General features: G+C 32.3%; 2 protein-coding genes across 2 annotated transcripts; one reads left to right on the top strand and one right to left on the bottom strand.

Moving 5' to 3' along the window:
• Positions 1 to 4,358: 4,358 nt before the first annotated feature.
• Positions 4,359 to 5,121, top strand: LOC102601785 (1,4-dihydroxy-2-naphthoyl-CoA thioesterase 1-like). The gene has a single exon (XM_006343178.2). The coding sequence runs from the start codon at positions 4,381 to 4,383 to the stop codon at positions 4,858 to 4,860; it is 480 nt and encodes a 159-aa protein (XP_006343240.1). The 5' UTR covers positions 4,359 to 4,380; the 3' UTR covers positions 4,861 to 5,121.
• A 3,417-nt stretch (positions 5,122 to 8,538) lies between these two features.
• Positions 8,539 to 15,569, bottom strand: LOC102601452 (uncharacterized). The gene is made up of 9 exons (XM_006343177.2): positions 14,231 to 15,569; positions 13,266 to 13,517; positions 12,939 to 13,149; positions 12,640 to 12,749; positions 12,356 to 12,555; positions 10,687 to 10,790; positions 9,706 to 9,893; positions 9,380 to 9,579; positions 8,539 to 9,076 (listed from the first exon to the last, which is right to left on the bottom strand). The coding sequence occupies exons 1-9, from the start codon at positions 14,478 to 14,480 to the stop codon at positions 8,849 to 8,851; spliced, it is 1,743 nt and encodes a 580-aa protein (XP_006343239.1). The 5' UTR covers positions 14,481 to 15,569; the 3' UTR covers positions 8,539 to 8,848.
• Positions 15,570 to 16,007: the final 438 nt, after the last annotated feature.

The following is a 16,007-nucleotide window of genomic DNA, read 5'->3' as shown; positions in this document are numbered from 1 at the left end:
TTTTGTTGCCTTCTCCTCCTGTGCCATTTTAGTTTGTGAATTAATGCCTCAATCCATGAAAGAATCGTACTTCGATTCACTCCCCATTCTCTCTTAAATAAACAAAGCTCACCCTGGGCCGGGACTTCCCCTGTTTTTCTATTCCCCATTCCCAGCATGCAGAGGATCCGTTGAGAGTTTGTCTCAGTGGAGAACTATATGATCTTTTCCCTTATTGTATCCATATTTTACATTCCGTTGTTTCGTATGTATGAATCGATATTGTTCTATTTCAATGAAATAGTGCCAAATAAAGTGAAACAATAATTTTTGTTATGTCATATAGACAGGGGTTGTGTGTGTCACATCGTCGTGTCTCGATCCAACTAGCAAAGTCGCAATCTGTAGCGGAATCAGAATATGAAAAAATAAAAGGAATTTAACATCTACTATAAATATATACTTTTTAAAATAATTTTAATTTTAACAATTTGAACTTTGAAGAATATATCGATTTGAAAAGTAAGATTCAAAGTAGAGTGTAATGTAATTTTTTAATTAAAAATATATCAAATATACAAAGATATCTTTTAATTTTGTGGTTTTAAACGTCATATGAAAAATTGATATTAAAGAGTTGCTAAAACAGAAACCCTACATTTTTTAAAAATAAATTAATAATAAGATAAGACAAACAGATTGAAACAAAGAGTATAATAAGGAAAAAACAAAATATGGAAAAAATGAAATAACTATGGAACAACACCAAAATGATTACGTAAAATTGGACTCTTTGTCTACATAAGTCATAACTAAATATTTAACACTACAATACAATGAAATTTAAGTAATAGTAACTAATAAGAATACAATATTCAAAAGTATAAGACAATACAATTTCATAGGCAACCAGAAGATAATAAGATCTCGTGTGCTCTTATAATTTAAATAAAATAAAATAATCTTATCAAATCTCTTCGGTATAAATATCAAATAGTTTTGGGATTAAATTATAGTGCCACTTAATTTGTTGTTTGATTGGCAAGTCCGAGATAACTTATCCCAGGATTAATAATTAGGACCGGGATAAGTTATTCCTTCCCTTGGGTTATCCTGGGATAAATAAGTAAGTGACAAAAATGTCTCTTTAAACCCTTTTTATATATCACTTTTTAAATTCATGAAGGGTATTTTTGTAAAGAAATAAATTATTCTTAAAATTTATTATTTTGAATATAACAAACCAAACACTTAATAAAAAATAATCATATCATAACTTATCCCATCATAACTAATCCCGTCATAATTTATCTCATCATAACTTAATTCAAACCAAACTTTAATTATTTGTTCGTGATATTCTTATAGCAATCCTGCATTTAAGTGCAGTAGATAGTCAATGTACTAGTATTATTCATTTTTATAAAAAATTTGTAACAGTTTTACTTGGTTCTTTTGTCAAGAATGTTAGTTGACAAAAAAAAGTTAATTATCAGATTGCCTCTTTTCAAGGAAAAATCTCTATTTACCTATATAAATTAAATTATCACATTTTCTTTGAGTTTTATATTTCAACGTTATCTCTTTCATGGTTTGAAACATACTTTGACGCTGAATTGATTTACACATGTCTCATGTCTGTTATGAAAACAAATATGTAACCAACTTATTATTGAGGTATGTTTTAATATAAAGGGAGTGATAGTATGGATAGATAAAGAGAACAATGAATAGTTACGGAAAAAACTCGCAAACCTCACACACCTTGATGTTGGAGTTGGCCTATACACGTGTGGTATCGAATGAAAGTAAATATTTAATCAACTCATTATCAAGGTGTGTATTAATATAAAAAAAAAAGTGATAGGTTAGATAAATTACAAAAATAAGGGATAGTTGATATATAAATTCGTGAAACAAAAAAAAGATATTTTAAATATGTTATTTTGACGTGAACTGTATATAATATACAGTAAAACCTCACTAAATTAATATAGGTGGGACCGTGAAATTATTTAATTGATAAATTAATATTTATTAATTTAAAGAGTGTTTTGAGATTCAATAAAGATTAATTTTGATTACATCCAAATCATTGCATCTTACTATTTTATGTATCATATTTATTAAATTTACATAAAAAATAAATTTATGATGCAGTTTGAAAAACACTTATCGACGAGAAGGAGTTGCTCGGATGGTAAGCACCCCTCACTTCCAACCCGAAGGTTGCAAGTTCGAGTCACCAAGGGAGCAAAAGGGGTGGGAGCTCCTAGGGGAGGGTTTAAAAAAAAAAAAACACTTATCATATCTAGAACAATGTTACATGTTCAGAGGTTCATAACTTAGAAGAAATTGTGGATACCATCGAAAAAAATAATGTTGATGGTGAAATTGAATTTGATACGATACCTTTGGAACCAATTACGTATAAGGAAACACTTATCGCATATAAAACTCTAGTCACAATTTTATGGTGCAATTCGAAAAGACAATATCGAAACTTTTGGATGCGATAAGAAAAGTTAGAGATGAGTTTCAACTAGATTTAAATTTTAACAAAAAAAACCAGATAGAATCATATTTTAATAAATTATCTTAGATATATTTGTACTTTAAAAGAATTAGTATTAATTTATATATTAACGGGACCATATATTTATACAAAGGTCTTCTGAAAATATGTCATCTTATTATCTTATCGAAATTGATGAGTTTCTTCATTGACCCGAATTGAGACATGAAGAAAATATTATCTTAAGGAGATTATTAATTTACTTAGTATTAATTTAATGAGGTTTTAATGGTAAGAAAGTCTTTTAAAGTTTTTGGATTAGTGGATAAGTTTAAAGTCAGTTACAACTTGAAAAATGCATGATTTAATGTTAAAGCTTAACTTTCTAAGACATTAAATGATACCACCACCAAGAATTGCGGTGGGATATTCGAATTAATTGGATTTTAAAGTGGGTATTAATAAATATTTAGAAACCAAAAAGAAATATTGAACAATATTTATCACAAAAAAGTAATTTACACAATCGTGTTGATTAAAAAATAACTACAAATAATTATTTATTTTGAGATAAACCTACTAGATAAGTTAATGAGTGCAATCCTATTCTGAATTAGTATTAATACACACCTTGATAATGAGTTGATCATATATATTGTCGTTTTAATGTATATGTATAATAAATATTGTCTTATCGAATTCTTCGCGTGTTTACTTCTTTATATTTTGAATTGTTTTAACAAGAATATCAACTCTGCCATTGATTAAAAATAGAATTACAATATGCCTATAAATATTATTTACCTAATTTACTTGAGCCGAAGATCTATCGGAGAAATCCTAACCTTCACAAGAAAGGAATAAGATTACGTATACATTATCAAAGTTTATTACACCGACCAAAAGAAATTAGAGTTCAATTTTTATATATTGATAATGTAAGCAACTTTTGCCACTAGCAATTTAATAGTTTTTTTATTAAATATGATGAATTGATAAATCAGGAAAAGAAATAAATGTGTGACTATATATATGCTCTGATTGTATAAGTTAATATTCTATTTTTAGAAACTTTAAATGTATCACCTAAAAGTGACCAACCACCAAGCAAAATATGTACTACAATTTTACATTATCATCATCACCATAGTATATATTCGTTTTTATTTTACATTTTTTTGAGGAAAATATTAATTAAGTATTTATTTTATTAAATTATCTTTATTAATGATAATTTAACAAATTTAAATCGATCGGTCTACTCCACTTTGTCTTGATTTTTGAAATTTATTATAATGCCGATAAAAAGGACGTGACACATTTTTGAATCGATAATTATTTAACTTTTTTGTTAATCTAATTTCCTCCGTCTCTCAAAATTAACGAAATAGATAAAAATATTCACATACTATCTATTATCCATCGATTAATAATACCTCAATTAGTTTGGAATGGTTACTTAATAATGAAAAGGATAAACTTAGATTATTATTTTTTTAATTTGCTAAAGCTGACTAGTAAAAGAAAATAATATATATTTTTATCCTTTTATCCCATCTTTATCCATTGCTTCAAACAAAAATATAATAAAATATACACGCAAGTTGACTCAGACATTATTATCTTACAAACCAAAAAAGGGTGATACCGATCACAAAATAAAAACATAATTACATCACCACTCTCATCATTAGTCTAGTTCCTTAATTATTAAAAAAAAAATAATCTCTTTTTATCCTATTTTTTGTAAAAGTAGAAAACAAATCCAAACCAATAAATAAATTTCTATATAAATTCATTTTTGGTTCCAATCCCCCCACATCATTTCCAAGAATTCAAGAGAAAATTAAAGGAAGCAAAAAAAAGAAAAAAAGAGAGAGAAAAAAATGGAGTCATCAACAAAATCAATTCCAATGAAAGAGATTTTAGATGCACCACTTAATGTTATTGGTTTTGAAAATTCAGAGATCTCCCCTCAGAAAATCTTCGGTTACTTTCTGGTGGCCAAAAAATGTTGCAACCCTTTTGATGTGTTGCATGGTGGAGTTTCAGCTCTAGTAGCCGAGTCTCTGGCTAGCATGGGCGCCCACGTGGCGTCTGGATTTGGAAGGGTGGCTGGAGTCCACCTCAGCATCCACCACCTAAAAAGTGCAAATCTTGGTGAAATTGTTTATGCTGAGGCTAAACCTCTCAATGTTGGAAAATCAATTCATGTTTGGGAAGTGAATTTATGGAAAAAAAATTCTTTAAATTTAGGGGAAAGAATTTTGATTTCTTCATCAAGAGTTACTATCAAGACAAACATGCCTATACCAAAAAATGTCAAAGATGCTGGTGTGAATATCAAGAAGTATGCCAAGTTATAATTAGGTCTGGATATAGAGTTGAGTTCAATCAAGCTTGTTATAGAGTTATGTTGATTTGATCGAGTGGAATCAAATTCAATTAAGCTTGCAATTGAGTTCGAGTCAATTCGAGTCTATAATAGAGTTTATGTTTAATCTATCTAGTCGAGTCGAATTCAATCAAGCTTGTAAATAAGTTGAATCGAGTAGGCTTTGCTTGTTGTGAATTCAATCAAAACTTTTAGTGCTTGTTTGGTTATTTCAAAATTATGTAATTATCCGGTCAATATAAGATTTAATACAACTTCTCATTTTATCTTAAAGATCATAAATTTTAAAAGAAAAAAACTTTTGTTTTAAACTCATGCCTAATTAAATGCATCACATAAATTAGGATGGAAGAAATCGTTTTGAATTTGTTCATTAAAGAAAACCTGGAATTTTAAAACGGAAAAAGGCCTAAAATACCCTCGAAGCATTGGAAATTGTACAAAATTATCCTCCATCCACCTATTGGCTCCAAAATGCCCTTGTCATCCACCTTTGGGTCCAAAATTGACCACTTATTTAACGGTTTTAAATTTAAACTATTTAAATATTTTTTTAAATACGTGGCGCTCAACTATTGGTTATAATTTAATTAATTAATATAATTTATAAACCCACAATATTGTTAATCCCCTCCTCTATTTTTCTTTTCTCGACCCACATTTTTATTTTGTCTTTAAAAAAAAGGTCATGGCGTTGAAAATTTGAAAAACCTGTCTTAGATGTCTAAATAGAAGGAGCTGAGAAAATAAGGCATAAAACGCATTCGGCGTAGTGCGATTTACATATAAATGTCAGTCTCTTCTTATTTATTGTTGAAATTACATTCTTACCCCTTCCATTTAAGTTAAAATTTAGCTTTATCGGTGAATTTTCGATTCACCACATTGTTAATCCCCTCCTCTATTTTTCTTTTCTCGACCCACAATTTTATTTTTTGTCTTTTTAAAAAAGGTCATGGCGTTGAAAATTTGAAAAACCCTTCTTAGATGCCTAAACAGAAGGAGCTGAGAAAATAAGCATAAAACGCATTCGGCGAAGACGATTTATGTATAAATTTTAGTCTCATCTTATTTATTGTTGAAATTACATTATTACCCCTTCCGTTTAAGTTAAAATTTAGCTTTATCGGTGAATGTTCAATTCTCCACATTGTTAATCCCCTCCTCTATTTTTCTTTTCTCGACCCACAATTTTATTTTTTGTCTTTTTAAAAAAAGGTTATGGCGTTGAAAACTTGAAAAAACCCTTCTTAGATACCTAAATAGAAGGAGCTGAGAAAATAAGACATAAAACGCATTCGGCGAATGCAATTTATGTATAATTTTCAGTCTCTTCTTATTTATTGTTGAAATTACATTATTACCCCTTTCGTTTAAGTTAAAATTTAGCTTTATCGGTGAATGTTCGATTCTCCACATTGTTAATCCCCTCGTCTATTTTTCTTTTCTCGACCCATAATTTTATTGTTTGTCTTTTTTAAAAAGGTTATGACGTTGAAAACTTGAAAAATCCTTCTTAGATGCCTAAATAGAAGGAGCTGAGAAAATAAGGCAAATAACGCATTAGGCGAATGCGATTTATGTATAAATTTCAGTCTCTTCTTATTTATTGTTGAAATTACATTATTACCCCTTCCGTTTAAGTTAAAATTTAACTATATCAATTTGTTAAAAGGCCTCCTCTATTTTTCTTTTCTCGACCCACAATTTTATTTTTGTCTTTTTAAAAAAGGTTATGGTATTGAAAACTTGAAAACCCCTTCTTAGATGCCTAAATAGAAGGAGCTGAGAAAATAAGTCATAAAACGCATTCAGCTAATGCGATTTATGCATAAATTTAGTCTCTTCTTATTTATTATTTAAATTACATTATTACTCGTTCCGTTTAAGTATAAATTTAGCTTTATCAGTGAATGTTCGATTCTCCACATTGTTAATCCCCTCGTCTATTTTTCTTTTCTCGACCCACAATTTTATTTTTTGTCTTTTAAGGTCATGACGTTGAAAATTTGAAAAACCCTTCTTAAATGCCTAAATAGAAGGAGCTGAGAAAATAAGGCATAAAACACATTCGGCAAATGCGATTTATATATAAATTTCAGTCTCTTCTTATTTATTGTTGAAATTATATTAGTACCCCTTCCGTTTAAGTTAAAATTTAACTTTATACATTGTTAATCCCCTCTTCTATTTTTCTTTTCTTAACCCACAAAATTTTATCTTTTAAAAAAAAAATCATGACGTTGAAAATTTGAAAAATCCTTTTTAGATGCCTACATAGAAGAAATTGAGAAAATAAGACATAAAATGTTATGTTATAGTAATTTTTATCCTCTTTTTTAGCACATGACCCACCATATACAAAAGACGATTATGCAATGTTTCTCTTGAAAAAGATCTTCATATGTGAATATAATTTTTGTATCACATGTGTACTTGAAAATAGGACTCAATAACCTTTTCAAATGATGAAGGCAACATGGATATACTTTCATTATATGCTTCTTCTTCATTGGTATTGAAGCATGACGCCTCGATGTTATCTCAGGCCGCCTTTATTCAGAACCAACTTGATAAGAATTCCTCCAAAGTCACGGAATATCGTGATTTTTGGTGGTGATGCAGGTCAGTGGCGGAACTAGGATTTTTAATGAGGGGGTTCAATATCTGAAGAACTAAACACACGAACTAATCGAAGGGGGTTCGACATCTATTATATATACATATTAATAATTTTAACCATGTATAATTAATAAAATTTTCCGTCTTCGGATGAACCCCTTACAGAAGGCTGGCTCCTCCCCTGGTGCAGGTGGTGCACCACCACTTTTGCCTCAATTAATTTTTGAAGAAGTTATTGTTGGGCTTTTAACATAGTCAAGTCCAAGAATATTTTGTATATACTTATGAAACGATAAGAGAGTAACGAGTTCAATAAAAACTTATTTAACCTCTAATAGAAAGTTATGCAAATTTGTTGCTTCAATTTTTTTATAAAAAAAAACATGTTCAATGATCAATCAACAACATAGGCCATATACCCATGTGAAGCTCATAATAGTCTTGATATGACAAATCAACACTAGAATCTTAGCATGTTGTCTTATTTGTTCAATGAACCCAAACCATATTCTATTTTGGTCAAATTTGTGAAAAGCCCAAAGTATTTGTCTTTTTTTAAGAATTAACATTATCCACTCAGTAGTTTAAACTAAAAATAGTTGGCGAATATATAATAGAACATATGCATAATCCATCCATAATATGTGCATAAGCATCTATAATCTATGTTATTTGTATTTAAAAAATATGTATATTATGGAGTAAGGGGGAAATACATACTTTTTAGTAGCATAAATTTGACAACAATATAATCAGTATAGTCTTACATTTGAGGTCTGAAAATAGTAGAGTATATGCAGATCTTATCTCTACCTTGACAGATAGAGAGGTTGTTTCTGGTAGACCCTCTGCCAATAGCATAAATTTCAGAAGCATAAACAATAACATTTTCCCATAAGCACTTTTGAAACTTTGACGACCAAAAACAAATTGCAACGCTATTTTAGCAAAAGTGTTTTTCAAATTGATTTGTCAAACACAAATTGCTACTCTCGAAAATTACTTGTAACAACACAATAGACATTAGTATAAAGGAAATTGAATTCCATCTTTGCTTCAGAATCAACATTTCTATGAGAAGAAATAGTACATGAAGCTAGTGATTAGAGAAGGCAATTTGCAGTGTGAAATTGCTATGACAATACATACCAAGACTCCAATATATACAACAAAAAATTAGACAAAATTGACACTTTCTAAAGAACTTGAATACTGACCTTTTCTTTTTTTTCGAAACAACAGCTATAACATTCATCTTTCACAGTTCCTAACCCCGCGATTTGATATACTGAAAACAGGGAAGGAAAAAAATAAAATTTGTGCTCACATCAAAAATTTTAATTGAAATTAGGATCTTTATTTCCAGCAATGACTTTTCTATGACGCTTGGATTTCCTCTCTCTCCCACGCTTCGTGGGAATCTTTTTGATTGGAGTGGTTATGACAGTTGATGTTGGAACAAATGGTGAGGTATGCCGGGTTTCAAGAATTACAGGACGTGGAGGATGAACGATTATACTTGCACGAGGTGGAGTCAGGCGACCAAGAATGTCTCTGTGATACCCCTGCAGATAGCAAAAGAAAATGACAGAAATAAGCATTTACATAGTTTGGTATACAGCATGCAGGAAGTACATCAAAAAAGCTCATCTTGACAAGTAGCTTTTAATATTAGTTCATCTAATTCAACTATGTGGAACAGTGATAGCAATTATGTATAGCGTGTTCTTCTACTTGAACCATATCAGGCGCAAGCATTAGCATATAATGATTTTTTTGCGCGAATCATCAAGTGACCAAGTGCATCAAGGCTGTTCTCTGTTTTACTTATAAACTGAAAATCCAGAAGGTAAAGATATGAAGATCACCTGAATCACAAAGTTACGCCGTTCGCAGTCTAAGAACATATTCACAGTCCAATTTATCTTTGACATGATCTTATCTCTTACAATGGCAAAGCTTATTTGGTCTCTTGGAGTAAAACGGTCCACTTCATTAAACCAAAGACAAGTAAAGAGATTGGAGATCGGAATGTGCTCCCTTATTATTACACATCCCTCAGGGACATCTGCATATAAATAGTATGTTAACATGGTTATCAAACTGAAATCGGTGGCTACATTAAGGTGGTGAGTGGGGAGGAATTACAAGAAGAACGTAACAAAGATGAAAAAAAAGATAACCACACACTTACCACTTGTAATAGGAAGTTTAGCCCGGGAATACGGAGTTAGTCCTTCCTTTTTATAGAAGTCAACCTGGAAATCGATGGAAGTATTATCAAACTTTGCAGCTGCCTTATTCGCTTCTGCTTCTACAAAAACATCAAAACGCTTGTAGTGCCTTGATATTGCAAAGCTTGCATTTTTTCTCCACAAGAACCTGCAGTGAAGTACTTCAGGAAATCAACTTGTGAAGAACAATAAAAGCAAATCTCTATCAACAAGTCAACAATCAACATTTGTGAACTTTTATGACCACTAAACCGAAGGAATTCCCTTATGATAGTTACCACTGATAAATAGGTCCAACACAGCCCTTTCACACACTGGACATTACACTGTCATACAACAATGAGCTATGTTCATGCACGAGTTTCTCATATTGGTAAGGTGTTGTAGATTGAAAAATCCTTCTTGGAGGACCCCCTGAATTTTTGGTACAAGGGGTAAGACTGACAATTCTAAGAGTGCCCAAATTTGGGGCAGCAACAACTATCTCCAATAATGTAGACTCCACCGGCATCTATATTCTTCTTTTTCTGTAAACATGTTGTTTAAGCACATGAAGGCTACACTAACAAAACCATTTTTCGCTTATTAAAAAAAACATGCAAATGCTACTATGAATAAGAACCACTCCATCTGAGCCAGCACAAGATGCTTGTATTCTTCTTATAGTCAACTTTGGTTAGAGAACTTTGGGGAACACGTCCTAAAATAGACTGGCAAGAAACATTATTTTGTTTTTATTTCTTTTTTAAAAGGAACATAACTTATACCTACTAGAAGGCCATATACATGGATGTATCAGTACCACTTAAGTTTAAAGGAGAAACCCGGTGTCTTTGGTCAAGGGACAGAAGTTAACCCATACTCCCATAGAAGGGGAAATGGCGGCCAACTGTGACTTTTCGTTTTGCATATAGGGCAAGTGGATTGGGTCTAAGATGTACCTTTCAAGTATTTGATATGGATCCACGACAAGCTCAAGTTTTCCATCAATCCATAGAGAATAACGAGCATTAGGAAAAAGCCTGTGGAGTAGAAGCTTCGGGACCTGCAGTGGCAACAAATATAGGTCAAGGAATCTATATAACCACTAAGCTTAAACATGTGAATGATTTGGTTTTCAAACAGTAAATTGGCCAACCAAAACAGATAACAGTGTCATGATCATATACACAGCACGGCGAAATACTGATTGTACCAAAAGGCTAAAAATGGGACAGAAATATAAAAACAACAGCAAGTTCCAAATGAAAGGGAATAAAAAGCAGGATAGATTTGTTACTCTAATCCAGGTAGAAATGCACAAAGCCTCCCTACTAGAAGACTGACATGCACATAAAAACAAGACGAAAGAATCCACTATTGAAGGAAGAATGGATATAAAAAAACTTGTGGAATCCGATAAGAGTTGAGCTCAACCACAGAATTTGGTTGTGGAAGAGTATTAATGATCCTGTTGCTCTTTCCGTTAAGAAGAGAAGGTAATTCCTAATGCAGCGATAAAGAAAGACTACTACATATGCCAAGAAGTGATAAAATACATAATACAAAGACAAATAGGAATTTACACTTCCAGAATTGTAGATCAAACTATGATAACAGACGAGATGTCGGATTTAGATTGTTAAAGTAACTTATCAAATCGTTATATAGTCTCTCTCCATAAGGTAATAAAAATAGGAAAGAAATTAGAAAAGATATCAATATCATAAAGGCATAGCCAAAGTAAAAAATAAAATGCCTTCTGCAGCTAGAATACGAATAGTATGTTTGTGCATCAAACAAGAATTTGAGAAAACCTTGAAAACAAATGGACTGTGTGCTTGCTCATTAGAGTAGACAATGGAACTCTAGATATTTCCATGAATAAATTCATCTAGAATTGAACCAAGAACCTGTTCAAATTTTTCTTTTTCTTTCTTTTTTAGAAAGGTAACAAAAATGCCCAAGAGCCTGTTCAGACTGCTGACTGCAAGATCTCGAATGCAAAAGTCTCCATTTAGGTGGAAAGTTGGATGAGGATTCAAACTTCACATCTGAGTAGGAAAAGATATCGGCTATTCCATGGGCATAGCATTGACTAAAGGATAAGGAGGTAGAAGAGATGCACTTGTTAGAAAGCTTGAAGTAACTGAATTTATCCTTCATATACTTATGCTCAGAGTTATTTATAGAAACAAATTGTATGCAAAAGCAGTTCAGCTAACTACATCGTAGTTGCGTAATGTGCAATGAATTTTTCTAATAATCATAACACTGCCATGACGAGTTCAAGGTTATCGTGAACTCGCCACTCTCTTATAATTGCATTCATTTTTTTCTAAATATTTTTCACAAATAAACATTTAATATGATTGTATACATTTATTTTAAGCAACTCAGAGAAACTGGCTTAATATATGACTGCATCGATCTAGAAGGTTTAAGAACTCCAGCAGTTATCTACTCCTAACATTTACTTTGCCATCTATTTGACCAAAAAAATTCCAATGTACTCTTATTTTCAGAAGCCTGAAAAGTACCAAGTACTCCCATATATACACATCCCCTATTGGTTATGCCTGCAAAATCCAACTCTTATTAAATAGGCAATGTACCACTACGAACGTTTACCTTCCCATTTCGCCTCGGATCGTCATAAGGTAGGTTATGAACAACAACAATTCTCCATAAACCAATTCTCATGCTACTATTCAGCTCACTTGAATTTCTCAAAAATGCTTCTGTTTGCTCATCCACGAACATATAGAAGCAGACATTTTTCTTTGCATATTCACTGGTATTCTTTGGTTGCCGTATCAAATCAAAAGCCCCTAATCAAGAGTATATTTGTTAAAACTACAGTCCAACAGGTACAAGATGGAAAGGTAACAATGAATGAACTGAAAGATCAATACCAAATATTGCCGATGCCACCACGACACCTTGACAAGACTCCATCTCAAGAAGGTCAGAATCATCAATGTCAAAACCTGTCTGATGTCCAGGCCTGATTCCTCTGACAAAACTGTCAATTGGATGTGGAATGGAAAATTCAGAATACAGTAAATTAGAGGATCTTGTGAAAATTGCAGTAATCTTTATCACTACGATCTAATTAACAGATTAAGGGAAAAGGCATTCAAATTTCGAATTTAAAAAAAAGGTGTGTGAAACCTTATGTTCGTAAAGCTCCAAAGAAGAGAAAACATCATACCCACAATGCACATTCATCGACTCTCTTATGTCATACGAATCATTCCTCTGAATCAATGAAGGATATCCGCCGAAATCTGAACCTCCAAACTCGGTTTTACTCTGATTTTCTTCATGGATGTAAGTCAAATTGCTAACACCAGGAGAAAAGGATGGTGCATCAGGCATTAATGCAATAGCTTGTTCAACAGGAAGGTAGCATACCGGACATGCTGATAAAACAAAAGAAAAAGAAAACTGAGGTTCAGCATTTAGTACTTATATTTCTGACCTTCAATCCATTTTTAAGAAGAAAAATTTCAGAGTATTACAGGACTTTCAAACTTACGCCGTGGTCCAGTCCTCTTTTTATCTGCTGGCGGGGGCGGCAATGTGAAGCCTTCACATGGATTTCCAGGGGGAAGAGTGTATCCTTTGAAATATACAGGAGGAGAAGGAGGAAGAGGGGGAGGAGGAGGTTGGACGGTTGACGCACTTTGGCCAACATTATTTTTTTGTATAGACTCAATACCCCTAAAAGTATATTTATGTACAGTTTCTGGAGCAAACATCCTATTACTTTGTTCTACTGCAACTTCACCTGAAAATGAGTTGAAAATTTGGTCATTGCAGAAGCAGAAAAGAAGATTTGAGGGATGAAAATGTACAAAATGTACAAGCACCAACATGTGGAACAGCCGAATCAAAAGCATTCCCTTAATAACAGAAGTAGAAAATTGAATTATACAGGTGTTTATTGAGATTCTTCAGTGTAAACTAGACAAATCAGGAAAATCTCCTCATTAGGTAAAAATGTCAGAAATACTAGCAAAATGACATGAATTTCGAGGCAGCCAATTAATATTTACAAACTAAAACACTATAAACCACCAGATAACACCACTTAAGAGCCCATCAAAAGCTCTTATAGAATTAACTCTAAGAAATGACAACAACAACAACGTACCCAGAGTAATCCCACAAGTGGGACCTGGGGAGGGTGGTGTGTATGCAGACCTTACCCCTACCTTCAAGGTATGGAGGTTGTTTCCGATAAACTCTTAAGAAATAACAAAACAAAGATTTTCGATTTTGTATTACTACTTCATAAGCAAATTCTCCATCTTAGTATTTCCAATTGCATGAACACCAAACTATAGCTAACTCCGGTCAGCATAAAAAATCTGACATGATCTAGTATGGAATTATGGATACTACGCCACTTTAAACTAAAAGTTGGAGCCAAAAGTCCTACCAATATGACACATCAAAAAAAGTGGCAAATGTACAAACTACAAAGTGTAGAGACCAAACCTTTGCCAACATACAAGACCCACAGAAAAGCTGCAGCAGAAACAACACAGAGTAGCAACATCCCAACATTCTTTCGAGGGGCGAATTTGCAGATCCAGAGAAACAATCCCTCTTTCTCCTTAAACAATTTTGGGGGCTTTCTTGGAATAGGGGGTGTTGTTTGGATTGGTGATGAACTATTCTGAAATAGTTGTTGTTGCAAAGAACCATAACTTCCTGAAGAACGAAGACCCAATGACCCTGTAGTCATTGTTGTCCTCTCAATACTAAAACTTCACCTCTCATTGCCCCCCTCCACTCATCCACATCAAAAAAGTTTCACTTTATCTTCTTAAAGTTTGAATCTTTTCACTAAATTTCACCTCCAAATTTGGAACCCTTCAAGAAAATCAGCTAAGAAACTCCAGAACTTGTAATGCCAATCTAATAAAAGATACACCAAATTCACCTCCAAAATTTCAAACACTTCAACAAAATCAGCTCAAAACACCAGAAACTTCTCCGCACTAAACGAATCTAGTAATGCCAATCTAATAAAAATTTCATCAAATTCACCCCCAAATTTGGAAGCACTTCAACAAAATCAACTCAAAAACACAGAAACTTCTTACTACACCAAATCTGGCAATGCCAATCTAATAGAAAATGCACCAAATTCACCTCCAAATTTCAAACACTTAAACAAAATCAGCACAAAACACCAGAAACTTGTCACTACACGAATCTAGTAACGCCAATCTAATACAAATGCACCAAATTCACCTCCAAACTTGGAACAACCAACAAAATCAGCTCAAAACACCAGAAACTTCTCCTCACTACACAAATCTCGTAATGCCAATCTAATAACAAAAAATGCACTAAATTCACCTCCAAAACTCCAAACACTTCAACAAAATCAGCTCAAAACAAATCTGGCAATGTCAATCTAATTTTTGAAAAAATGTGCCAAAAAATTCACCAAGAAAAACCGAACCCAATAACCAAACAATCTCTAGAGTTACAATCAATCCCCTCCTGCTTAATTATCGATCTAATAACAACAACCCACTTCACCAAAACTGTCAATACAAACTCTGAAATACTAAAAAATGCAAAGCAAACAACCCAAAACCAGAAAGAACACAAACTGTATATACATACATACAATTCAATCCAATCACTCAAAATTGGTTTAAAAAAACCTTAAATATACAAAATTGCAATGGCAATAAATTACAAATGATGCTGAAATTGAGAAATGATTTCTAGGGTTTAGTGAAACCTATCAAATCTCAGATCACAGTTCACCAGTAATTAAATTATTTTTTTTCATATTTTCCATTTTTATGTAAGATATTTTCTGCAAATTTTAGTGTTATTTATACCGTTCTATATATATAATAATTGATGAATGTTCTCATGCGCCATGTGCGCGTGATGACTGGATGGACAGCTTATTTTTGGCCGCTAATATAGTAATCAAAAACTCGAACTTAACGTTAGCGGGTAAGTAAGCATTTCAACATCTAGACACATTAATTTGATTTGATGTTAGTGGACAATTAAATACTTCGATTCATTTTTATTGTGTCATGTGAACATACAATATTGATGTGGCACATAACTTTTAAAAGTGTGGGGAAATCATTTTGTAAGCTGGTATTTGATTGATACAGTAAAAATGAGTTGAGGGGTTTGAGATGTCAGATGTCTAGACGTGCATACTTAAAGTTAAGTGGTTACTTGTCATTTGAGGTCAAGTTGAGTGTTAGTTTATGTATTATGCTTAAATACA

Source organism: Solanum tuberosum, unplaced genomic scaffold, assembly GCF_000226075.1.
Source record: "Solanum tuberosum cultivar DM 1-3 516 R44 unplaced genomic scaffold, SolTub_3.0 scf00039, whole genome shotgun sequence".
Lineage (NCBI taxonomy): Eukaryota > Viridiplantae > Streptophyta > Magnoliopsida > Solanales > Solanaceae > Solanum > Solanum tuberosum.
This window is presented reverse-complemented; position numbering and strand designations above follow the sequence as displayed.

Bases quoted from the DNA above. Each gene is read 5' to 3' on its own strand.
- LOC102601785 (XM_006343178.2), top strand. From the start codon at position 4,381: ATGGAGTCATCAACAAAATCAATTCCAATGAAAGAGATTTTAGATGCA.
- LOC102601452 (XM_006343177.2), bottom strand. From the start codon at position 14,480: ATGACTACAGGGTCATTGGGTCTTCGTTCTTCAGGAAGTTATGGTTCT. The intron at 12,556-12,639 runs GTATTGATCTTT...ACTCTTGATTAG, and splicing joins GGTGGCATCGGCAATATTTG to GGGCTTTTGATTTGATACGG. The intron at 9,077-9,379 runs GTGATCTTCATA...TGCTATCTGCAG, and splicing joins GGCGTAACTTTGTGATTCAG to GGGTATCACAGAGACATTCT.